The sequence below is a fragment of the Rhea pennata genome, chromosome 11, assembly GCF_028389875.1.
Source record: "Rhea pennata isolate bPtePen1 chromosome 11, bPtePen1.pri, whole genome shotgun sequence".
Lineage (NCBI taxonomy): Eukaryota > Metazoa > Chordata > Aves > Rheiformes > Rheidae > Rhea > Rhea pennata.
In genome coordinates this window covers 2,708,779-2,734,947 of record NC_084673.1, presented here as the reverse complement: position 1 = coordinate 2,734,947, position 26,169 = coordinate 2,708,779, and the positions used below count along the sequence as shown (strand labels likewise).

The following is a 26,169-nucleotide window of genomic DNA, read 5'->3' as shown; positions in this document are numbered from 1 at the left end:
AGTTGTTACAAAACAAGTTTCACAGAGAAATTCTTTATAATTGGTCCCATGCTTTTGCATTGACTGGCATCATTAACTAAATAAAATGATTTAACTGGCACTACAGCATGTATTCAGGAAGCTTAAAATTGTACAAATATAGCTCTGTTGGTAGATCTGGGGTTTGCATTTCATGATTACCAGCCTAGAACTGCAGGTATATCAAATCACACCTAGTCATAATACAAGTGAATAAAGAGGTTTGCTTATCAGTAGAAAACTTCTGCTGTCAAGATAACTGCCTTGTTCATTTATCATTTTAGAATAGCAACACAGTTATTAATTTGCAGTTAAAATACTTACTGAGAAGTGACCAAAAAGGAAGAAAAAACATTTGGAAGTTAAGTAAGCAAGTTTCTCATTTACTCTTATGAAAGAAAAAAGGAAAAAAGGTTTGCTATGTTTTGTCAGGAATGTTGCAATAGAATCTTAGCTTGTTTAGGCTGTCGGAGCTTCATTTCCAAGGAAATAAAGACAGAGTCCATTTACTAAAAATGCAAAAGGTACATAAAATAATAATATAATGACAGAAAGATACATGCATTTCTCTGAAGAGGAAAGAATTTATTTAAAATAAAAATATGTTTTTAAAACAAAATAAAACACAGTTTTGATCAACTATTTCACCTGTTAAGAAATTATTAACTTTTCACTGTAACATACTTTACCTGTGCAATACAAACATACACATGCAATAATATTAGAACCTCTTGAGTGTCTTGATTAACATTTAAGCCTTATATTTCCTCTGTATGATGCTATATACAAAATAATCCTGAATTCTGAACACCTCTATCTGCTGACAAAATTTTCAAACCAAGGAAATATTTTCTCAGCCACTCTGATCAAGCTTTGCAGAAGCAAAATTTGTTGGACGTTGGATTAGGCAATATAGTTGAAGCCCAAGTTTGCGACATTCCAGTTTGAAGACAATTAGATTCTTTTCCTTATCAGGGGGAATGGATTACTCTCTTAGATCATAATTTTAGCAGCACTTATGCCTTGACTGATTGTTCTTGCAGGAGTAAATCCAATGGTACTTGAGTATAATTACTTACAGAGCCAGAGTCTTAGAAGCATGGCTCTCCTCACTTAAAAAAATACAGTTGAACAGCATTTTAGAGATAAGTTCATTTCTTTTTCTACATTAGAAAGACAATAGTGACTTTGATCTTCCTTTGGGAAGAGCACCATAGACAAAGTATGTTAAATGTTAAAACATTTATTTGAAAAAGCCTGTAGCGTCCAATGCTTTCATTTCCCAATCTAATCCTTACAGTGAAATATTTGTATCTGAATTTTATTCATCTCTTCAGCTGAGCAGTTCAGTTATGACGTGAACTGTATCCTGCAGGTCTTTTCCACACATGCTGCGTTTGAGATCTGTAAGTTTGGAGTACTAAATTCAGAGCTATTTCCATTGGTAGCATTACGCAAACTAAACAAAGCTAGAGAATGCAAGAGCACCTCTCTGGCTTTAGATGTTTCTATATTCTGCTCCTGGGATATCTGCAAGCTTAACTGATTCAAGTTATTCCTTATCAAACTGCAAGTCAGGAGATTTGTTACAGAACCACACCTGGCCAAATTTTCTTCAAAAAACTGTTTATAGAGCTCTGCCACTTTTCTTTCCATGTAGTTGTTGAGCACAGAGTTTGAAAGAGGCTCTTCACAGAGCATCATACTCCTTTCTCCAGTATGATCTCCAGACAGAGACTTTATACTTGGCTTTTCAAGATGCTCAGATAGAGGGGACTGACCTAGAGGAATATCTGCAGACAGCAGAACAGGGCCATCAGGAAGTTCATCACACACATGGTCCAAAACACAACCTGAATCACACGTATGGTCACCCACACGATCTCCCCCAATATGTAAGTCAGGATAGTTTTGATAAATACTATTGCATGACCAAGATCTATACAAATCCAGTTGTTCATTATTTTGTTCTCTTTGGGGAATACGTAAAGCTGGTGATGTGGTTCCTCTATCAAGACTTTTCTGATCTTTTACAGGTAACTCTTTTATGGATTTCCAGTGAGGGTCTTTCTTGCATTCCATTTTGCTACTTTTCGCAGTGATCTTGCCCTGCTTCTCATGTCCAGCAGCAAACTCTTTAATTTTTGGTTTGTCTACAAGTTTCTTTCTCCAAATTCCTTCCTTATCCTTTTCAGTTGCCTGACATCTATGAGGCTTATCTTGATCACAGGTTTCTTTATATACAAGTCCAGTTAAGATGCCTTCTGCCAACATGACCACCAGTGGTAGAAAATCTAATCACCAGACTTCCATATAGACCTGTGAGTGAAAGAAAAACGGGCAAAGTACCTCAAGCTTATTTGAAAAAAAAAGGATAAAAAAAATTAACGATGCATATTTCAAAAAGACTGTGATGTTGCTTTTATTCTAAAATGTTTCTCTTTAGTAAACAGTAACTTGCTGGCTTTTCTAAAAATGTAACATCTATAACTAGGTCATCAAAACACTTTCTGAAGATACAAGGGTATTCACCAGGTCTTCACGTCTAGTTTCACTTTTATTCTTAGGTGTCTCTTCTGCATTGGGTCTAGTTGAGACAGATTATATTTACGAGCTGTTACACTGCAAGAACAAAAAAAAAAAAAAAGAAAAAATCAAGATGATTTCACTTGTTGTCTACATTGTATCATCAGTTGCAAATCAGCTTTTTCCACCCAAAGACAAAAAATTATTAGCTAAAGGCCTGATGCAGGAAGATAGTCAAGGTCAAAACTGGACTTAGAAGTTGATTCTAAATTGGCCTGAGCTATCATACAAAGTGCTGAGGACCTTCAAAAGATGCTGATGGTTCTTCATGTCTATTAAAACTGCATCCCAAACGCAGCACTTGAGCATTCATGTGCACCAAAGTTTTTAAGAGTCTCTCCTAATGATGATTTTAAAAGATATAAATAGTTAATTTATCTCCTCCAACCACAGCTTAACAGCATATAGTGTACAAGTAGCACACTTATCTCTAAGGCTCCACAGTTCTATTAAGTGCACATGAATAATTAAAAGCTAGTCTACATGCCTCAAAATCTATTACGTTTTATCATTCCTTATCATTTCTTTCTAATTCATCTACTGTTAAAAGCAATGGGAATCTTTCCAGCTAAAGCTGTATCTGGCTTAAATTCACAGAGGGCAAGACTATAACCACTCCTGTTGCAGAAGAATGGGAAAGAAGAACACAAGCAAATCCTTCTATGCTTCAAATGTTTTCTTAATCTCTGCAGATTTCAAGTACCTTCACACATCTCTACTGTGCTCATGGTTTGAAACAATGGAGATGGGCAAGGAGTGAGGCTGTCTTACTGAAGAGTATGTTATGTTCTGAAGAATATATCACAGAATCATAGAATTGGTAAGGTTGGAAGAGGACCTCTGGAGATCATCTAGTCCAACTCTCAAACGAGGGGCGCATACGGGGATCGAACCTGTGACCTTGGCATTATTAACACCACATTCTAACCAACCGAGCTAAATCTAACCACTGTAATGGAATATCCTTTGTACCCTTGTGAGAAATCTACTAAAAACTATTTACGTCACAGATAACTAAGGCTTGATTCTTTTCATGCTGCTTCGAATTTAAAATCAAGAGTAATGTCATGCAAGTCACTGGATAGCTCTTCCACACACAAAACCTCTGCAAATTTAATATGTTGTCTGATAAACAACTGGGAAGATTCTCCTTACCTTATTCATTTGCTTGTATAAGCAACCACACTATAAATCCAGTTTATTTGTTCTGCAAGAGAACTTGATACAGTGGGTCATTTCTTTAATCCTAGTACACCTTTCTGAAAGCTATTCCAAAATGTCAAGTACCTGACAGAAGAAAATCTCCTACTTCCCTCCTAAATTTACGCACTATCGCAGTAAAACTGCTTGCTTCCCCCTCTTTTTTAAAGTATAAATCACATTTCCCTCCTTCTCCTCCAAAATTGATTGTAACACTGAAATTAGAATATGCTTGCAAGTGAGACTAAAGCAGACAGGAAAGGCAGCACACTATAACCTCTCCCGGTCACTTTACCGTAACGGTTTACTTTATCTACAGAACCATCTAAATATGTAAAAAGTAGGGTAACATTTTCTGAAGCTCTTAATGGACTTAGAAGAGAAAGTGCCATTTTCAGAATAGACGAGGACATTTAGAAGGCTCAGTCTGGTTGAATGTCAATGGAATTTAGAATACTCCATGCCTAATTTACTTTTGAAAACTGGTATGCATGCACCCAGACCCTTACATGCCTATAAAAATTAGCTATTTTGCTCTGAAAATGCTCACAGTGCTAAAATAAGAGCTAAAACATGGTAACCTTAAAATACACACACACACACACACACACACACACACACACACTTTAAAGTAAGTGGTGCCTGCATTCTGGAACATAAAGAAGAAAAAAAAAAAAAGAGGAGGATATAAAGCCCAGACTTACCAATTCTGATAGGGTAAGAAAGATGGATAATCACATAGCTTGGAATTCTGCTACTACAACTGCTGTGAGAGTATGAGAGACCACTCTTTTCATTGTCATCTGTGTGAGCAGGAGCTGACGTACACACCATTTAGTTCCTCATTTTGTGTTCTTTTTAAAACAGAAGTGGTCCCAGTGGAAAACTGTGTCGTTTTTAGTACAGAGTGACAGCAAATCTAAAAGAGGATGTTAAAAAAAAATGAATTGAGATGTTTCCGACTGTGGTGCAACGCTGACAAGTTGTATAACTGCTACTTAACACATCACTTAAAAACAACAAACCTTACTAAATGACCAAGAGGTCTGTACTTCACCAACCTGTTCAAAACTGAAACTGAATTCCACTGAACACTTCCATCTACATTAAAGTTCAGTTTTGATACCATCATCCACCTGACTTACAGAGGCAGTGTTATTTATAGCATTTGCCCTTTTGAAACAAAGGGCTAAACTTGTAGTCTTGTGATCTTCCTTCACTCGGGAAGGAAATCACAATTTTGGTGAAATTTTATTTCTCTATAAAGAATAAATATGAGAATCTGCCTCTCTGAAGGTAGTAGTAATCAGGCAGCTGAAGATAAGTCTTTTTGCTCATTTATCCAAGCCACTTTCTTGGGGCTCAAAAATCATCCTTCTCTCAATGTTTTTTTCTGTGTTACCTTCTTCTAACCTGGGGCACAATACTACAATCTGCTCAGCCCTTTGCCCTGAATTTTTTGTCATATTCCGGATGTTAAAAGATTGCTAAATCATGGGCAATGTCCATATACACACAGCACATTTTTATATAAATGAATGGCATCACTGCAGAGAACCCACACACTGGAGGTGATGTGAGGTCATTTTGTACGCGCACCGTAGATCCATTGCACCTGGCCTTACCTCTTTGGCACAATGCCTGTGAATCCCCTTCACACTAAAATTCAGGTTCTGCCAGGGCCCAGGAGATGTACTTAAGTTGGTATTGTGTTTGGGTAGCTCTCCAGTCAGCCTTCATGAATCAAGCATTTCAGTTGTGCAATTTACTTTTTCATTCATTCCAGCCATCTTCAAGAAGAAAAATTTGACAGTTCATTCAGGAGGCTGAACAGCAACTGTTTGTTCCAACTGTGACTGACTTTGTAAGAATTAGTATCTGTCTAGTAAGCCTCAAAGGCAATATTCGATTCATGTAGGATGTATGACACAAATCTGAGTTTGAACCTACTTATTACCAATCTCCTGGAAAAAGTTTAATTTCTGTTCAAAAGCGTAACTTTTTTTTAAGAAAGCAAGTGAAAATTATATTATTGAAACACATGACTCTGTGCTTTATTTGTTAATAACAGTTTATCACTAAATATCTGGAACATAAGGTAAATGGAGTCAGTAAAGATTCTCTGGTTTTCTTTCACCAACTTTTCTTGGACCCTTTAGTGTAAGGGTTACAGACTCGTAACTAAAGAGTTAATTCTGACTAATCAAATCACAGACATAGTTAATATTGGTTTGGTTTGATTTACAGTTAGAATGCAGACTTAAGACACTTTTTTTTTTTTTAAACACATCTCACAATAATTCCTAAAATACTGAGTTCTTACAAAAAAATCCCCCTTTTTAAAGACATATTTAGGGAAAGCTATCATTTTTTCCCCTAGCCATCAAAGGATTATCTATACCTGCCTAAAAGTCTTCTCTTAAAAAAAAAAAAAAAAAAGAGAGAGAGAGAAAAGAAAAAAGGAAGAGTGGGGTATTTTGTAGTTATTTAATTCAGATGAAATGGAGATGGCAAATTCCTGAAAGAAACTGAACATCCACATGCAAACTGATTATTCCAAAACATGCTATCATTCTCCAATACAGAGAGGCTACTTCTGAACACAGCGATTTCCATTAGTAATTTGATTCTTTGACAAATAACGTTAGTCTGAAGGTTCAGTAAATACTCTTTGACTGAATGAACTACATAGTTTCAGACAGCAAAAACTCAAAAGCTGAACTTCAGTGAATTTCTACATAATCCATTTTTTGTATTTGCCTGTCTAAATCTGCCTGTCAAATTATATTTTTCCATTGTGAGAAGTCTCCAACCACAGAAAAAAGCAGCAGCATGCTCAAAATGCCTTTATGTTAGTTTTATCTCCTTTAACATTAAGATGTTCTACAAGTTTACATTTATAATTTTGCAAAACTAAGTTCATGTTACACAATCCGCACCTTCCACTGAACACCAGAAAAATGGTGTTTAGCCTCACATAGCCAAAACCAGGGCTCATATACTGAGCCACACAACCACCCCAACTACTTGATCAAAAGCAAGTCTGTAGACAATTTGAACGGTTTTCTGTTGATTTTTTTTGCTAAATTTCCTTCTTCTCAGAAGAAATAAAGTCAGAAGTTGATCCTCAACCCAAATACTATCCTAAAGTTCTTAAATAGACATTGCTTAGCATAATGGTAGAAGTGAAAAAAAACAGAACAAAACTACACAGTAAAGATAGCAATACAGCAACATATTGATTGCAACACATCATTCAACATGTTTTGGCAGAAAAAGATTTATAAAACTCATCTCCTATTTAAAGGTTGTTCAAAATCACCACCTCTCTCTCTCTCTCTTTTTTTTTAATTTAATCACTCTACATGAGTTCCATTTTCATACGGTAGATTTGGTTGCAACTTCAGCAGAGTGCTCTTGCCCCAGCCTTGACAGAATCAGACCTCACAGGAAACAGGGTGGCTCAAATTCCATGTAGTTTAAACCCTGCTTCCTTCACTGAGTTTATAATTATCACCAGCTGTAGTCATATTTTTTGTGAAGCTGTTTCAACAAAGCACAAAAGCAGCAGAGAGAGGGGAGAAGGAAAAAAAATCATGTTAGGTGAATTAGTCATTCGAGCTATTAAAAACAAGTCACTTTTCATTTCAGTTGTATTCAGATGTCAAATGCATCAACATCCAAAAAATATTAATATTTTTCCACCTATAATATCATCGTATAAAAAGCTTAAATTTACAAGGATGAAATCAGAATAAGACAGACAGCACAGTTATTTCAAAATTTGAATACAAATTACACTTGGAAAAAACAGAGCCAGCAAGACAAGAATGTCTGAATCCCCAGGCTAAACTTAAAGCAAAATCTGTCATGATGCTTGACTGTATCATTCATACATGAAAAAGTAAACAATACAGCACTGTGTACTGCCATATACTGTTTACACTGTTATATTACACTAATACCTAAATAGCAGCACTTCTGCAGAAATTAGTAATTTTGAGCTTATTTCAGCTCAAACTATGTATTTTATATGCATATAAATACGAAATAGAAGCTGACTACATTAACTAATATTTTTAAAGCACAGTTGCTTTAAATTTTTCGTTTTCCATTTCAGCTAGCAGCACTTTAACTACTCAGTTTCTTCAAGGCTCCAGAACATTTTTGCACAGCAGCTCTTCATTTACGTGAACATATGTTCCAACTCTGCTGGTGTCTCTTGTGATTAGTTATTCTACAGTTACTGTGATAGAAGATTCAAGTTATCTGTACATACCTACAAATAGAAAGGAGGCCAAAGAATCTCATCTCTTATCAAATCTCATTTCTGTTTGTTAAGTACCAGCATGCAAGCAGAAAAGTTTGATACACTTAAAAGCAGCTGTTCCTTCCACCCCTGCAACACTGGATTTAAATTTGTTGTTTTACCCATCGGGTAAATATGATGAGCTTCGGCCACATCCTCCTGCCCCCCGGCAGCAGGGCTCCCCTCACCCGCTGCTTCTGTTCAAGACACGCACGTCCGTGTTACTCCCAGCACGGAATACGTATTTAAAACAAAAATAAGTACAAACACTGTATTTCTGTAAGCACCGTGTGTCAAAATGGGTCGCAATACACCCACGATGCTCGTTACTTCAGTCCTCTCCGGCTGCCGGCACAAACCCGCGTCTCTCGTGCCACCTACTGACCGCCCTGTTCAGCTTCTGCCGCGGCCGCACCGGAGGCTCCGCAGTCTTCACAGGCCAAGGGACGGATTTAACGTTTCTGCCCGCTACAGAAGCGGCTGTAGTTTCTAAAGCGAACAGATTTTTCTCTCAGGAAATAGAAATTCGGCGCTTACTGTTAAAAAAACCAAACTCTCTAACGATTCCTCTCTATTTAGGATCGAAGCTGCCACTGGTTCACATGGATGCACCCACCTACACGGGGCTTTTCGCACCTTAAAGGCACTCAGACACCAAAGTACTTTTATAACCGCAAATCAAGTCTTACGACGCACTGAGGAAACCAGCAGCGCGGCGGCACCCCAGCGCAGCCGCCGGGACGGCAGAGCCCATCCCGCCCCAGAGAAACAGCGCTGCGCCACACGCGCAGAACCGAGAAGCACAGCGCAAGAGGAGGCCGCCGCTCGCCTGAAATGGGAGGAGAAGCAGCGCGGACGCCCCTAACAAGCCGCTCGCCGCTCCCCTCAGGCAGCCGCGCAAGCGCCGCCGCCAACGGTCGCCACGAGCCGAGCGCTGACTGACAGGCGGAGCGGCCAATCAGCGCGGCGGGGACGGGGGGCGGGCTCGCGGCGACGGTTGGTTGCCGGAGCAACCGGGCGGCGGCGGCCATGAGCGCCATCAAGGTGTATTACAGCAGCGTGACGGGCTCCAGGCAGGTGAGCGGGGCCGGGGCAAGGGGCGTGGGGCGGGGGGAGGCCGCAGCGGCCGCGGCGGCGCCTGGGCTCGGTGCCGCTCTCCCCGGACGCAGGTGCGGCAGCGGCAGGCCGAGGTCAGGCGGATCTTGGACGTGAACCGGCTGCAGTACGAGCTGATCGACGTGTCCGTCAGCGAGGGGCGGCTGCGGGAGATGCGCGAGAAGGCGGGCGACCCCCAGGCCATGCCGCCGCAGATATTCAACGGCGACGAGTACTGCGGAGTAAGGGCCGGGCTCCCCGGGAACCCTGCGCCGTGATTTAATCTGGAGCAGGATCAGACCCCCTGGCTCACAGCACTGCCACACACCTCAGTTAGGCCTTGCTGCCTGTGGACTCACCGCGGCGGCAGTAGGAAGGTCCTCGTGGCTTTGATGCCACGGTTGTGGTTGCAAACCACTTGAGGTCTTTGCCTTAACAAAAAATAAGTCGCCCTATGCCCTAGGAAAGGGCTTGAGGTTGGAGTCCCTTGGGAGTTACGATGCGCAATGATGTTGCTTGGTTTTGTGCTTGTCTTTAAGGATTTTGAGATGCTTTACCAAGCAACTGAAAATGAAGAAGTCTCCAAGTTCCTGAAGATGACCTCAATAGACAAGCCTGTACGAGAAGAAATTACTGTCTAAAGGACTGATTTTCGCATTTGGTAGTTCATGAATGGGACATACTAAATGTGTGTATTTTGTTAGCTACTCAGAATAAACATCCAGGAGTTCATGATAATACAATGCTTCTATTTTCTGCAGTAAAACAGCAATCTCTGCTTCATCATCTTAAGCCAGCTTTCAGCATTCTTTTGCATTTTCTATAGAGTTTTACAATATACTTCAAAATTGTTCAAAATAATTTCAATCTAAAATATACCAAGATCACATAGTACAGATGACTCAAAAAATACTTCTGCTTTTCTGGGACACTCATTAAAAGATAATTACTTGATAATTATTTACCTCCTGATCTATTCAGATGGGTTTCACACCTCATCCTTTTTTATGCTAAGTGTAATCCATTTCCAGAACAAGCACAGATGTTAGGATAGTTCCATTCTGCTTTCATGAAAGCACCTAGTAGTTACACCAGCTGATTCCTGTTCATGCCGTTCATTTTCTGTATCAAAAGAAGCTTCAGACACAGCTTAAATGAACTGTAGTGCTAAGATGACCTTTAGGGCTTTTTCTCTTCCTTGTGTGAATGTACCTCTCAGAAATTAACTCTTTTGACAGACTGACAGATGTCTAAAATTGCTAATTGATACAGTTACTCTGTTCTGGTGTAGCAGACAGCATAACACTGGCTATTCAGAAACTGTGTTGACTCATAAAAAAATCATAGGTGGAAGAAATGTGATGATACTACTCAGCTCTTGAATGGAATACATGGATGAGTGACAGGTAGACGTATTGCATGATGAATGTGCATTTCCCTTGCACATTCAGTCAGCTCTTCATCAGAGGCTGGGGATGAAGCAAAAAAATGTTAAATCAGAATTCCTCTCCCTATGTAGTAACACATGTTTTCCCAGTCTTGTATTTACATCACCCCCCCCCCCAAAAAAAAAAAAGTCAGAGGAAAAAGGAAGTTCAAGGCAGGAAATCTTAATGGCTTGCTTCTAGGTAATGACTTGTCTCAGTTTCATTTTAAATTGACTATTAAAATTGTCTTACCATAATGGAGAAGACAAGAGGGATGTAGCCTAAGTTCTTAATGCAGGTTACCAATAAGTCTGAATCTATTATGTAAATGGATTTAAAGTATTCCTTTGTAAAATGCATCTTAGGTTGTTCCTGGTAAGTATTTTTCTTGCATTTCTCAAATTGTGGGCTTGTGTGCACAGCTTTAGCTAATACCACAACCTTTTTTTCATTTCATGCTTAAAAAGAATAAAAGCCAAGACTCAGATCTTTGTGTGCAGTGTGTAAATGAACTCTTACCAGCTCAAGTAATAGAGCTGCTGAAGAGGCAGTCATTTACCCAGCATACTTAATCATGTACAATCTCACCCACTTCTGTTGACAACAACTTTACCCAAACTCTATTTTAGAAGCCTACATTTTGGGCTTGCCTTTGTCAAATTAGCCTCAATCAACTCTGTGATGAAACCTCTTCAGTAAGGGACTAACAGGCATCTATCTCCACTATGCACACCCTGAATGTGTATTGGAAGGTATTTTTGGAGTTTAAAATACATGCAACATGAGCTGAATGATATAATCAGGCATTAAAGAATTTTCCACAAAATATGGATTAAGAATATTAAATGAGAAATGAGAAAAATCTCATTGGTAGAAAAGTTTATTACAGTGCACACCATTATAACCTGAAACAGCAAGTTAAGTAAATATATGCAGACATGCATTTTGTTTTTAAACAGATTTTTGAAACTGATTTGTATTGACCTTTACATTAATGAATAACAATTACTTGTGTTTTTTTTTTTAAGACTTTTATAAACAGACAAGAAAGCAAGAGATTTATTCAGATTATACAAGTGAAGTGTATATACAGTGAGAGTAAATGGAATTCCTTGTAAGTAGAAACAACATCAGAAACTGTTTTCCGTAACTTACATCATAGGCCAGTTTTTAAGACATTAAATAATGGTGGAGAGCAAGAGTGAAAGACAAGCAGTAAACACTACTTAAAGACATGAGGCTAACTAATAGCTCTCAGTTGTGCTTTAGTTGTTTAGACAGAAAAAAGTTGATCCTAGAAATAGAAAGCAAGCAAGCTTCCTCCTAACAAACCACTCTAAAACCCAAGTGATCAGTTTCCTTGAGAGCATGCAAATACATTCTGGGATTTGGGCAAGTCCTAGTACAATTTAGGGGCTGAAAAATGTATCTTCTATAGTGTTTCTCAGTGGTATAATACTTCAGTATGCAAAGTACATGGACTTTTAAAAGAAAGTACCTGCTAGATCTACCAGGCAAATAAAGAAGGTAAAAACAAATAGTTTAAACAAGAGATCTAACACTGCCCTCTCTGGCAACATAGATATTAAATAACATAGCCCCCCTGTTGTGAGCAGCATAAAGCTAATTAATCACACATTGTGAGAAAAGCAGCTCAGGCTGTTTGGCAACCTTTGCAGGCATGGGGTGAAGTTGATTTGCCCTGTCAACTTTGAGCTGATAACTGCCTTGGGGGAGGAGTAGGAAAGCAGGAAGTGTATTCAATACTCTCCTTAAAAAAACAAACAAACAAACAAACAAAAAAAAAAACCTTTATTTTGTGTAAATGCTTCCTAAATAATTAACTCCTTTGCTGCAAAAGATGAGAGAGACAATAAATTCAACATGCAGTACTGGATGGAAAACTCATGCATTATGTTCACTTTATTACACAGATCATTTTGTTTGTTTTTTTTTTTATCATTATTTTCATTTGAAAACTGCACTTTTTTCAACTTATGGGGCCACTTCAGACCATGAAGATACCATGCAAAAAAAGTCAGGAGTGTGAGAAAGCATTCTGAAACAATTTTATTGGAATGATTCAGGAATGGTTAATATACAGTTTAAATACTTATTGCCTGCCTTCTACATAGGAAAAAATACAGACAATGAACAAATTCAGTTGTTGCACCCATCATTAACGTAAGAACATGTATATGAACCAGAGAAGCAGCATAAAGGGAACACATCCCTACCACTCCTACTTCATGCAAAAAGTCTTCATCAAAACAAATACAAGTTTTACACAGCCCACAACAGAGAGATTTTAGGTATTTTTCAGTCTGTGTTGGTGCCTTGTTCCCCAGACAAAGAAATTATTCAGTCTGTCTCGACACTGCTTTCTTAGGAATGCAGATACAGTTTGAATGCTACCATATGGCAAGGATGCGGGGACTAGATGAGGGAACTGGCTTTGCCTTCTTAAGCTTGGAGATTTTCTTGACCATCAGAAATAGAGGTTGACTTTTTTTCAGAACATTTTAGGTCACTGAACTGACGGAATTTGGCAGTCACTTTCAACTACAGCTTCTCCAAAATAGTGACTGTAGTGCACAAAACTTATGCCATACTTTCCCTAAGCAGGAAACACAGCAAATAAGCATGAGTACAGTGACTTGTGTCTCAAATTCCACTTTCCTCCCAACCTTCACCTAGTATTCTGACTTCCTCAAAAGCATGACCAGTAGGTTTAGACAAAGAGAATGATTATGCCAATATTAAGAAGGAATGCTCACCTCAGCTCAGAATGATGCAATCACAGTGAATGATTAAAATTAGACATTAGATGCAAGATGTAACCCACCTTCTGCCCCTAAAAGATCCTAAAAACAAATTCCACAAAATTTCAGCAATTACTGATAAAGCCTGTTAACAAGAAAGCACAAATGCATGTGTTAATCTTGAAGGTGAGGCAATGTTAATATACCCCTATGTATTTTGATACTGTTCTTGTTTTTATAAGCACAAGCTTCAAACACCTATGCCCAGGACCCCAAAGCAGAAAAATAAAACATGACCAAAAAAGATTTTAACTACCTTGGCTTCACACTAGATCCTGTCCACTGACATCTGTGGAAGTTTTAACACGAACTTCTCTAGAAGAACTTTCTCCAACCAAAAGCAAGTAGCTGCATTTCTCTTCCAATGGATGCTGACAAAATCGTTAGTTGTAGTAAATGGAACAAAAGCTCCAAACAAATGTTGGGGATAGAAGTACTGAATTACTGCACTTCAGAGTGTTTGTAAACATAAATTTTTACTTTTGTCCTGTTCCTAATTTCAGACTTTGTAAGCTGTAAACTGCTTTAGAAAGTACTTTAAAAGCATTGCTTTACAGCCTCAGTGAAAGTAACTGCACTGTGATGATATGCTGCAGCCTTTTGCTGATCTATACTACCTGTTTCTCTACCTTCAAAAAGCAAAGAAAATTAAAATGTGCGTGTGCAGAGCTATCCTCTAGAATGATCCTCTAACTATACAAGGACTAATCATCTTTCTCACTATCCTCTGTTGCTTTTGGGGAATAAGTACCTTATGTGGTACAAAATGCATTTTAAGTTACCCACACATGTTTCTTACTGTTCAGGACACTTGTAGTTATTTATATTTTTGCAGAATATGGCCAAGAAATACAGACTATCTGATGAGCACTGGGAGAATGGACAGGCTAATATTGCACATGGTAAATTGACCAATACAAGACACTTTAAATAGGTTTGCAATTCCTGTAATAGCTTCATAATATGGCAATAGCAATAGAAGTAAGTTTTTAAACCTTTAAAAAAAAGTCCTGCTCAATTACAATAGTTCTTGCTATTCAAACATTTAGCTTTTCTTCCTCATTTGAAAAAATAACATATGCAACTAATTACTACCAGGACATGCACTGAGATATCTAGTACTATAAGCAGTGTGAACTGATATTTTTGTAAAGAATTACATTAAAGGCTTTCACCCTTACACTGGTAAGGAAATGGCATTTCTGGCCGTTTTGGCTTATTTGCAACACTGCCTGGGAATTAGCGTGTATTTCACGGAGGTGCACTGAGTCTTGCACACAAACATGGAAAAAGCTGTGCCTAGGCAGCTATGTGGTCAACTTGCCAATGGAAAGGCTGTCCATTGCCCAAATCCCCTTTTCCTTGTAGGAAGAGCCCACATAGATCACTTAAATGAGAAATACATGGCATTTTTTGTCACCTGTACAGCGTGTTACAATACACTCTTAAATATCCACTCTAAAAAAGAACAAACACCAATTCCAAAAGTGACTACAATGGTTACTTTACTACACACCACCACCTACAATTTCATCTTAAACCAGAATCTAAAAAGACACTGAAAAATTACTGTTTATTTCAGTAATATTTTTGAGGCAACTCAGGCACTAAAATTAGTATCTGATCAGACTTAATGCTGTTGCTTGTTTTCCGTATTTTTAAATAGTTGGATATCTAGGTATAACCATATCTGCATTAGAAGTACTAAAATAGTTTCTTCAAGTTTACACAAAATGGACAAATTGCCAAGAGTGTTTAAACTATTTGAAAAATCAATCATGTCTAATTGCTTCAATTTCCTATGCTTCCGACTTCGTAATAACACACTCCATGCCTTCTACCTTTATGTTCACATTTTCGCCTTGTGTTCAAATCTGTATTAATGTACTGTGAATGCTGCAAGCACCAATCAAACGTTAGAAAATCACATCTATTTTTCTCGAAGCAGAGACAATTTTACTATTTTATAAAAAGCTGTGGAAATTCCCTTTACAGAGCATTTAAGGCAGTTGAAATTCATGCTTGCTGCTTTGCCAGTGCTTCGGCTTCCTGAAATAGCAGAACAGAATTATACATATTAGTACTTTATGCAAGGTGACAAGTTATATACACACCTGGGCTAAGCACCAATGTCCATACAAAATAACAAGTATTACAGGAGTAAAGTGAGCAGCTCTGAGCCCAACTCAACCAGCAAATCGTATATGGTGCTAGCTTTACCTCCAACTCCAGCCTAGTCTAAACAGGACCTGCAGGAATATGCACATATTCAGGTTTTCTCTGCTGCTCGCTCTGCGTTCCTGACCATGACAAGACCAGGTTTGACCACATATGTCAAAGAATGGATATGATGAGTTATTGCTGATTCCTACTGAGATCAAGAATCAGCTGCTATGGTTTAACGCACACACCCCAACCTCTAACATTTCTTAGTACGTTTCAGAAGGAACATTAAAAAACAATAATCTGCATCTTTCAGTTTCGGAGTTTCATATGTTCAGAAGGAAGGTGGTCACCAATGGAACTAAAATGCCTGGTGTTACAGAGGAACTACAAAAGGAAAATAATTTCCTTGAAAATGGTTTCTGCAAACATACTTCTGACTGAAGATCAGTGTAATTACATGTTATCATGTAATACATGATACAAAAAATGAACAGATTCACAGAGCTTTCACTGGGGCACGTCAGGACAGAAGGTTTGTTTGTTTTTAAGAAAAAGCCCCCAAATCTGCTAAACTCTTTTATGTAATCGAGTTGTTTACTTTGGTGACTGCATATAAATACCTAAGACAGAAGACTTGGTATCACTGCTAACATAAGCTTGAGTCATTGTAACTATTTCAAAAATATGTCAAACAAATAAATATTACACAAAGGAGGGAGGGAAGAGAAAGAAGGGAAAGACTGGGAAGCTTGTAAGACCCCCTCAGACTAAGGTGGGGGGGGGGGACAGTCCCTGACCCCAGCCCGCAGAGCAGGAAGGACCACATGTATCTCCGTTATCTCGGACTCGGGGGATGTCTCGGGCTTTCCTGGCTGGCTGCCCGAGCGCATCACACGGCCCCGGAGCGTGGGAAGGCTGGGGCTGCTGCTCCGCCACCCCCCGCGCTCCCCTTCCGGCCGCGTGCCGCAGCCCTGGGAGCACAGCCAGGAAGTCGTGGCAGCCAAGGGGCTCGTGCAAGGGCAGTTAGAGACAGAAAAGGCAGGTGAAGAAGGTGGAAAGGTGAAAACAGGCAACAAAACTTGGGGAAAAAAATATTCTAAATTCTCAAGAAGACAAGTGATTCTTTGAATGGTAACAGAGGCAGTTCAGAGGTGGCATCCAACTGTTTTTTGGTAGAAAATGCAGTCTCAGGTATGCATCTTTAAACGAGGCAGGGGTAAGCTGGAGAGGATTTCTGGTATTTCTCTCTTCCCCAGGAAAACAGGTAGAAATAACACAAAGTGCACTCTACAATGAGCACACTAACCTACCTGCCTTGGAAGTCAAATTCTCTTTTCTTGAGCCTAATCCAGCAAGATACCTGTGCAGTGCTCAGCTTCTGAGCACTTTGTCTTTCACACTTCCCCTTATTGCTCCCATGAAGGTCCTCACTGCACATGCTGTCTGTTCTTAAACAAGTAATCGCAGTCTTTAACTCACTCAACCCCCTCCCTTTAAAAAACCTCATACTGCTTGAAGTTGGGATATTTAAGACAAATTAAATGCAAACCATTTTTCTGAGTACTTCCCTGGTGTCCGTAGGTGCATTTGAATTCTTCAGTGCCCAAAGCATAAAACAAAACACCAGCACTCAGTAAACAGTTATTTCCATTTCCTGTCCTCATTTCTGAGGCCTGCCTCACAATTTTGTTTGGCATCAATATTGGAACTTTGTATTTAAACATCTTTCCAAACCTCTCAGATTGACACTTCAAGGAGGTTTGCTGTCAAGGTCCTCTCCTGCAATAGTACTCAGGCTGATCCTAGATTCATTTTATGTAGCCCCATCCAAAGACTCAATAACTGCAGTATTAGCTGCATGCAGCTATGTTGTAAATGCCAACTTCAGCGTCTACAATCAGTTTCTCGGTCCAGGCTGCAGGCAATCAGCGTGATTTGACATCATCTAATTGTAGTACAGATAACAAAAGTCAGGCCAATAGCAGAACACACCGGGTGCAAAGTCGCTCATCCAAAGGTTACCTTCATCAGCTCAAACGCACCCCCAAGCAGCAGCAAGTAACATGAAAATTCAGCAGAGTACAACTACCTGAATGTTTCTCCTTTTAAAGATTAACCTTTTCCTTAAAAGCCACCCTTCGGACAGAATTAGAACAACCGCTGGCCACGCAGACGGCTTCTGTCAAAGCAGGAACTTGCAGGTTAGGTACGCAGCAAGGTTCGCGTGTGTTGGAGACAGGCGACCCGATTCATCGTGGCACCAGCTGTTCCCCACCAGCACTGCGCTTCCAAGGGCGCAGTGGGTTGCACGGTCACTCCGCAGTCCCCCCAGTCTGCTGCAGAGCGGGCAAAGGATCGTACGGATGCAGCCGGGAAAGCCTCTGCAATCGAGAGAGCATCACCCTGCGGTCTCAGCGCTCCTTCCCACCCGCTGGCTCCGTTCTGCAGTTCTGTGCCATGCTGTGCAGACGTTCCACAACATCCACTGAAACAGGATTTAAACGACTCTCGTTTTGTGCGCAGCCGGCCGTCTGAACCCAGCGAGGCGTTACTCCAGGGCAAGCATCGCAGGCTTCGTCACTCGGGAACTCTCTGTACGAGCCAGAGTTTTTCCTCACTACACCATTCACATTAGTGCAGTTATCTCTGGAATTTTTTTTTGTTCCAAAACTGCAGGTTTCAGTCTGACCTGCAGTTTGTAACAGTTAATACAAACTGATCCTCATTCACCTTTAAAATTAGGTCTCTGAGTGATACGTACAGGGTGACCTTCAACTCTTACATGAATGAAGTTGAAAGGAAGCAGTGTGTTTATCCAGTGGAACAAGAAAGCTGGAAGTGACCTGGCAGATCCTGCTGCCCTCAAGTGAAACCTCCAGAGCAGCCTTGTCTTATCTTGTCAAAATCCAGTGGAGAATCCCAGCCCATCACATCTGCACAGCAGCAACCCAGTTTGCAATTGGCAAAGGAAAAACAAAGCTTCGGATGACAAGGTGGAGGAAAAAATTGCTTTCGATTAAAACCGCTGGCTCTGTTTGCAGGGTATTTTCCATTATTAAAGCTTCATCAAAACTTCATATGAATTATTATTTTGTTCACTAAATTGAAAAATCTTTATTTTGTGGCAATTTCTTCTCATTCAGATTTCCTGGACTTTCTTCAGTGCACATGTTAACTACTCTTTCACTTGTTCTCAGGGTGTACTATATTTAAAAAAAATCTAATTAAAAAAAAAATCCAAAGTGGATCTGTAGTGAAGGTACCAAAAGAACAGTCTTGAACATTGAGTTTTTCTGGTGGAAGGACAGGGAGGAACAGGGAATACAGCCTCCAGGGAATATAGCATCCTCTAAATAAATGAGCATATTTATTTATGCTCATTGCATATTGCAGTACTGCTGGAGTCTGAAAGATAAAGCCTCTGGAGCCTGAATATCAGACGAGCAGGTAGATTCATTGGAGCAACCACAAAAAACAAACTGTCCTACCATGAGCAGAGAAAATACAGGTTGTAGTTTACTGTGAAAAATGTAGACACCTACCTTTGAACCAGGTGGTGCAGTCAAGCCTAAAAATGCATAGACTGCGTTGTTCTCTCGGGCTTCAAAGAAAGCTTCATAATCCTTCAGGTCAGGGGCAAGGGAGGGAAAAAGCAAAACAGAAGTATGAATATTCAGAAATAACTGGAGATCAGTTTGGTATGTTACCCAGCCCACATCGAGCAAACTGCTCGCTGTGGCATTATGCAAAATTCAGAGGTCACTTCAGCTTTTTATCATTAGTGTTGCTACCAAATAATTTGTAGTGTTTGGAAAAGGTGACAAGCTGGGGATTTCAGCATCCACAGCAACAGACGGTGCTACGAGGTGCTTCAGCCCTTCCTGGAGGAGGGACAGCCTCCATGGCAATGCACTCGGCTCTCACTGGTCTGGCATCGACGTCCCTCCTCCAGGACCGGGCTGAGCCCTTACGAAGTTGCAATCAGAAACGTTAACGTCCACAGTTGTCGTTACTGACTCCTGATTAGTAACGGCACCGCTGCAACTATGGACATCAACTCTTAAACCTGTTAAAAGCTAAATTTAAATCTGTAATCTGAAAGTAAACCTTTTTCCATCACTTTTCCCATTTACAATTAGTCTAGGCAAATGAATTAAATGCAGTGGGGCTGTTTGTTATAAATCCATCTGCATTCACGTGCTGGAGAGCGCAGATCCAGCTCCCGTTAGTGGAAGCACAGTTAGTGCACCAGCCCCACAGAACAGCGCGTCTCGGCCGCACGCTGCTTGGTGCTGCGTTAAAGTGCACCACAGTTACTCTAAATACACACACAGCCACTTCTCAAGCATAAAAAAGGTAAAAACAATGAAACACAATAAAAATATACGTGCTCCTTTCTCTGCCCTTTTTAATAACCAAATCGAATGCAATCTGTACCGATTGAATGCAATTCTGTACAGAGCATAAATGAGTCAACTTAGTTGTCTGCTACATTAGGGAAGAGAGAGCAAAACCAAACGAACCCAGGGCTGTGCCAGTCCGGCGCTGGCCAAGTTACTACACACTTCCCTAACTCCAATTTCCAAGCTCGGTCTCTACCCGACTTGGGCCTTTCCTCCTCGCCATTTTAGCTGAAGAAACGGCACTGGCTTTCTCCAGCTCTAACGGGATTTCTTCTGATGAACAAGCCCTAGCCAAAAAATCTCCCTAGGGACGAACAGCAGCACCAAGCAGGCTCCAGGGAGGGAGCTGCCGTTAAGGACAAGCTGCCTCACGTGTCCGTCCGTCTGCAGGCAAAAGTGTAAGGAGTGAGCAAGTGCAAGCGCTCCAGGATTTGCAGCATACTTGCAGAAGAGGCTGTGGCAGCTAGAAGAGAGGGAACTGAGAACGCAAAGAGCCTAGAGATCAGGGGTATCAAATCCTTGTTCACTTTGTACATGTAGCGTGCAGGTGCTAGTTCGATAAAAACGTGTATGCATACGTTAAATCCTCCCTAAAGCCCTCCTGGTGACCGTGCTTGCGCTACGCTGGGAATGCTTGATAACCAAGGGGTTTTTAATCTTGCAAGTGCATAGCCCAGCAGTCTGACTCTTAGCACCGACCAGGAGAGGAAGGCTCACCACTGAGAACAGCTTCCTCGCCAGCCCGTGGGCACGGGCAGCCTGCAACCGCTGTCCCTCTGCTGCGCCCACGCCAACAAAACCCGGTTTGCTCATACCTCTGCCTGTTATGCTGCATCAGATAAAAGCAACGGGGAAGTTCATGCTTAAAGTGAATCAGATAAAAACATAGATGGGTTTTTAAATGTGTGGGTGTATAAAATTAACTTTTACCATTCTGAAAGCCAAACTGCAGTAACTCCAATCCAGCTATGTAAATTCACTGGATTTCTAAATGAGAGCAACTAAGATCCCTTTTGCATCTCCCAGGACTGCTCTTTATGGGAGCAACCTCAGGACCAATAAAAAGGACTTGAAACCACTTGTGTGATGCGCAGAGACTCCACCATCTCACTCTTTACCTATGGAAAAGACAGGGAGTAAGGCAAAGAGCAGACTCTCTGTAAGATATAATGCCTCAGCCTCACCTTAACACATTGGGGTATACGGCAGCTGCAGAGGTACTCCAAATTCAGTCAGAAATATCCCCAAAATGGAGGGTAACCTTGCCGGTGTGCTCAGTACAACTTTCATTAAAATCTTCTCCTGGAGATCCTCTGCTGTGTGATCTTCAGCCTAGCCTAACACCCAGTAGTTTTTAAAACCTTTTTCCCTGGAGAATAGCAGTGACTAGTCCTGAAAAGTTCAAAGTGACGCGATATTCCTTTAAGGAAACCTTTTGCAATGAAATAAGCACAAAGCAGGAACTGGCCTGAAGTGTGTGTACACACCTCCCCCAAATGACTGTACCCAAATCTCTCCTGGGTTGCAGCTGGGGGTTCATTAGAAGTATCTATGATAAGTAAACACCCAGATACAACTGCATGCTGTTTCTTCTCCTCCTGTCCTACACCACTGCACAACCGTGCCCTGTGCTGTTGGAAAGCTGTAGCAGTGCAGCAGAAATGTGGCTCCGTTTCACTGATAAAGGACAACTCTGCACAGTGATTTGCTCGCACACCTAAAGGTTCTGATCTTCCAAGGAGAGAAAGGTGACACTGTATGCAGCTGGATTTACTACTGGCACAGAAATTTTTGCTTTTTAGGAAAAAACAAGTAAGAAAAAGAGGTATTGCAAATAATAGACATTTTCAGCTCTTCGTGACTAGCTCCTACTCAGTTTTCAGTTAGAGACAACTACTGATCTGTCACTCCAAACTAAAGCTTTTCTGTGTCAAAACTATGGTCACTAAAATCTTGAAAGCTGCATGGTATCTTAGTTCACTGTGGATTTTATTTTGAGTTCTGCCTTTGTTACAAGCAAGAAAAAATTCCTGGGGATTGAGTATAATTTCTTTCAGCAGCCACAGAATTGCCTCTCAAAGGCGCAGAACTGATAGATCCTGAATTACAGACTTTGCAGGTCAGCACCAGATTGCAAAATGATTTAGAAACAAACAGCAGAGAGCAATACATACTGTGGCTTCTTTTCAGAAGATATTAAGTTTTAAAAATAAAATTAACAGTTAATCTAATAATCATTCAAGCATGGCCTAGTGAGTAGAAGTGCTGCAGGGCAACATACTTTTGATCAAGCATTAAAATAATTACAAGTATGAATTGTGTTTGCAGCATGATTTTTAATCTGTTCAAGGTACTAGAATAAGTGGACTGCAAATACCTTCACTACAGGAACAGTGTATAAAAAGCTGATCTCAAGGAAGTGTTTTCATCTCTGTTTTAGAATACTGATATATTGACATGGCAGAAATTACTTCACACAAACACTTCTTTTGGAAGTTGAATAACAGATTACAGAATGATCTATGTTTATAGAAAAACCTCATGTATACAGAACAGTTCTCTGAATTTGCTACCAAATGTAGGGTTGGTGCAACAGTGTCAGATTTCTGTGATGCGCTAATTCACAACTACAGTTAAAAATGAGAATTAGAAAACTAAACTTTCAATGCTATTAAAAAAATAAGAAAGAGGGATCACTGGAAAAATACCGCAGGTTGATGGTAGGTTCATTCCAGTAAGCAGCACAATGCCCTAAGAACGTGCAGATCTGAGGTCCCATCCTTCCTCTAGAGCACGATATTCAAGCACTAATTGTTATTAAAAGCCTCAAAGGGTGAGTAAACATTTAACATCTTCCATGCCCTTCGCAGCCTGCACACCCAGGGGTCCAGCTGGCCGAGTTGATCGAAATAGCAAAGCACAAACCATCATGGTTGCGCAAGGACTGGGAGACAGGGACAAGAACAGACCAAGTGAGAGATCTGGCAGGTGCCTTACCCCAAGGTACCGGCTGTCGTTGAAGAGTCGGGGCGGCAGGGGATTCCCGCTCGCTGGCCGGCTGTCTTCGGGGACGTTCTCCCTCATCCATTTCCGGTTCTCCTCATTCGCTGCAATATCCTTCTCCTCAAATTCGATTTTGTTGGCTTCCAAGAAACCTAATACATCTTGTTGTTGCTTTTTAATCTGTCAAAAAGGGAGCAGGAGAAAACAAACAATATTAGTCATCGAAGTATTTTTGTGCTGCTGCTTATGCAATTCCAGGGTCCAATGCAGAAACAACAGGACACAAAACAGGTTGAAAATGATGTAAGATTTTTTTTTTTTTAAGCAAGAACAAGTATTTTCTAAAGAAGAGATAAGGATCTGAGAGCTGAGGCGAAGCACACGTTGGGCTGGGCACACAGCGCGCACCTGGAGGGCCCGGGGGAGCTCAGCAGGACGCGGCCCCCACGAGCTCGGAGAAGCCAGCAGCCTTTCCTCTGCTGTGCTTTGAGGAGCTTGCGAAGGCAGGTACGCACCAGGCTACGGGCGACGCGCAGCGATTTACCGACCCCCTCCCCGCGGGCACCGCTCGGCTCGCCACGCTCCTCAAGGCGCGCTCGGCTTGCTCCTAAGCAATCGCTCTGTTTGGCTCCCATACGATTAAACAGGCTTAAAGCCTGCAGGCACCGTCCCCATGCGCACGGGGGGACTGAACTCGGGCGCATGACCAAAATACTCCCTTTGGGTCACAAAACTCCCTCCAGAAAACGCATCAAAGCACCGGGAAATACTTTGCAATGGAGACTTTAAGGATGAAGTTTCATTGTTAGACTTTTTGTTAAGGATCTGTCCAAAGGCAGAGGTGCGAGCAGCCACCTGACCGAAGCTCTGCTGGTTCAACTCGAGTGAACGCTGCTTATTAGATGCAGTGAAGTTTGCTAGTGGGACGTGTAAGGCACCAGCTGCATCCTCGGGTCCCCCGGAATCACAGGCCAAACTCGCCCGTCCAAGATTCAAACTCTTTGTCCTTCAGAAGTCGACTCTGCAGCTCTCTTCACAAGGACTTCCTGACAGTAAGATCCCAAAGCACCTCCAGCTCATGTTTTCTTGGGCAAAAAAAACATACCCTTTTCTGCTGTGCTCCGAGTGCAGCGACTGCAGGCACTGCCTACAAAGACCTTTGGAAATCACCTGCAGAAGCGGTGCCACAGGGGAGAGAAACGGCAAGTCTGCCTCCTGCGTGAGCTGCTGAACTCAGCCAAGCCAAGAGGTCAGTCAAAATACATATGATCGTTCTTCACCTGTTACAAAACCAGACCGACTGGCAATAAGCACTGCTCTAGCTCACACTGTTCCTCTCCAGAAATAGCAGCAGTACAGTGTGGGGAGAAGATGCAGGCCGCGCTCGAGCTGCTCCCGCCACCCAAAGCCTGCCTTGTTTTAAGGGAAGGGCTCGGGACCGAGATGCCACCGCGGGTCCTGCATGTCCTCTGCGCACCCGCGTGACCCCCGGGGCAAAGCAGGGTCTCTGCGGTGAAGATGCCGCCGTGTCACAGGAAAGGTGGCTTTTATTACTGTCACATAGGAATTATTAACTTCCCGAGACAGAGCTGCTCTGCTGATTCTCTGTTCTTCCTCTGCATGGATTTACCACCACGAAGGAAACTACAACCATACGCATCCTGGCGAACAATGAAAAGAAACAGGATTTAATGGGGAAATTTGTTTTCTTCACATGATTCCCTTTGCTATAAAAGCAGTTCAAGGCCTGGATTTAACCTAATTAGCTCTACGCAACGAAAGCAGTGCTGGATGCAGATGTTGTGCTGCTTCTAATTCGGGGCAGCCAGCAGCCGCCCCAGCAGCCGCTCCATATATGGAGACGTAAAAACACAGAAATCCGGCGGCGCGCGCAGCTCCCAGGCCAGCGACCCACGAAACGGAGCCGTGCCGCGATGAACCAGGCCTTGTGGGGTTTTTTTTTTCAAAAAAAAAGAAAATAACCCCAGAGAGACAGACCTCTCCGCCTGCGCAGAGGGGCTCAGCTCAGCTGCCAAGCGGGGGAGGCACTCGCCGCGCTGCGGCAGGACCACGGGCTGCCCGCCCGGGCACAGCAGCTCCTGGCAGCGGCTCAGCCCAGGAGCTCAGGTGCTGGAGGCGAACGCGCGAGGGACAGGTAGGAAACAAGATTAGTGCTGGGCATGAGCTAACTTTCAGCACTGCTAAAAGTCAGTAAAGCGGACAGCTTCGTACCACCCCGAGGAAGTCATTCGTGTTATGGGCCACGTAGAAGAACCTTCTTCAGCAGACCCGCATCTACTGCTAGGAGATTCCTCCGCCCGTGCGAACACGGAGAGGCGCAGCAGGACGGAGCAGCGAGGGAAAGCTCTCGGCACCTTACGAGGCTCAGAGCAGTCAGTGTTTCCTTCACCAGCCACTCTGCAGGACTGAAACGAGAGAAGGGCTTTTATAACTGTAAACTCTTTGGTTAGTGGTCTCTACCTAGATTTTTGCCAAACTAACTAGGTTTTAATTAATCATTTTCTACAACTTCTAAACTACAGATCGAGCCCATTTCCATTAGGCTCAGTTCCTTAACTTGTCCAAAATCAATAGCTCAGAGAGAACACTTTGAGATCTCACAGAATTAAAAAAAAAAACAGTTTTTACCCAATCCACTATTAAATCACACTCTGCCTCATGCAACAATACCTCTATCATGTGGCAGTGATCAGCACTTTGATCTAAGAGCTCCGTTGTTTAAAATCAATTTTATTAGTAAATTGCCTCCTAACCATATACATACCCAGAGGTTGCCCATATAGGGCATTTCCATCTCCTGCTCCCTCTCTCTCTGTATGTGTGTATATATATATATATATATATATATATATACACACACACATGTGTGTGTATATGTAGCAGATAGCCACATAGTACATAACATCTGATGAAAACTGACTATCTTAGCCATTAAGATGTTTTTCCTACATGAAGAAAATGCCTCTGGCAATCCTACGCTACCATCACTTCCGATTACGAATCTAGGCGCACAGCTCAAAGAGCGAAGCCCTCTTCTAGAAGCGATGGATGCCGGGAACTTCACTGATGACAGTGGGAAACTCATCGCGTTAGAAAACATCAGCATGTTGCCAGGATCA

At 41.5% G+C, this 26,169-nt stretch overlaps 3 protein-coding genes across 4 annotated transcripts in view; 1 reads left to right on the top strand and 2 right to left on the bottom strand.

Annotated features, from left to right (window-relative positions):
* Positions 1–697: 697 nt before the first annotated feature.
* Positions 698–8,116, bottom strand: LOC134145350 (TLR adapter interacting with SLC15A4 on the lysosome-like). The gene is given in 5 exon segments (XM_062584752.1): positions 698–2,311; positions 2,313–2,337; positions 4,509–4,723; positions 5,430–5,594; positions 8,084–8,116. Coding segments are annotated over 3 exon segments (1,098 nt in total). The 5' UTR covers positions 4,639–4,723; positions 5,430–5,594; positions 8,084–8,116; the 3' UTR covers positions 698–1,368.
* A 940-nt stretch (positions 8,117–9,056) lies between these two features.
* On the top strand, positions 9,057–9,999 carry LOC134145362 (SH3 domain-binding glutamic acid-rich-like protein 3). Of its 2 annotated transcripts, XM_062584772.1 has the most exons (3): positions 9,057–9,190; positions 9,283–9,450; positions 9,748–9,999. In XM_062584772.1, the coding sequence occupies exons 1-3, from the start codon at positions 9,143–9,145 to the stop codon at positions 9,847–9,849; spliced, it is 318 nt and encodes a 105-aa protein (XP_062440756.1). In that variant the 5' UTR covers positions 9,057–9,142; the 3' UTR covers positions 9,850–9,999. The 2 variants fall into 2 exon arrangements, 1 of the variants encoding a protein (XP_062440756.1); XR_009959590.1 differs by lacking the exon at positions 9,283–9,450 and having other exon boundaries at positions 9,748–9,835.
* Positions 10,000–12,680: 2,681 nt separating this feature from the next.
* Positions 12,681–26,169, bottom strand: part of SH3BGRL (SH3 domain binding glutamate rich protein like) — a 37,761-nt gene continuing 24,272 nt past the window's right edge. Inside the window, exons 2-4 of the mRNA XM_062584741.1 lie at positions 23,024–23,209; positions 19,166–19,246; positions 12,681–15,506 (exon numbers count right to left, since the gene is read on the bottom strand). Of these exons, the coding sequence (XP_062440725.1) occupies positions 15,474–15,506; positions 19,166–19,246; positions 23,024–23,209 (300 nt within the window). The 3' untranslated portion in view covers positions 12,681–15,473. The remainder of the gene's footprint in view (positions 15,507–19,165; positions 19,247–23,023; positions 23,210–26,169) is intronic.

Excerpts from the sequence above, each read along its gene's own strand:
- LOC134145362 (XM_062584772.1), top strand. The coding sequence starts at position 9,143 with ATGAGCGCCATCAAGGTGTATTACAGCAGCGTGACGGGCTCCAGGCAG. Across the intron at positions 9,191-9,282 it reads GCGTGACGGGCTCCAGGCAG|GTGCGGCAGCGGCAGGCCGA; the intron begins GTGAGCGGGGCC and ends CCCCGGACGCAG. Across the intron at positions 9,451-9,747 it reads ACGGCGACGAGTACTGCGGA|GATTTTGAGATGCTTTACCA; the intron begins GTAAGGGCCGGG and ends CTTGTCTTTAAG.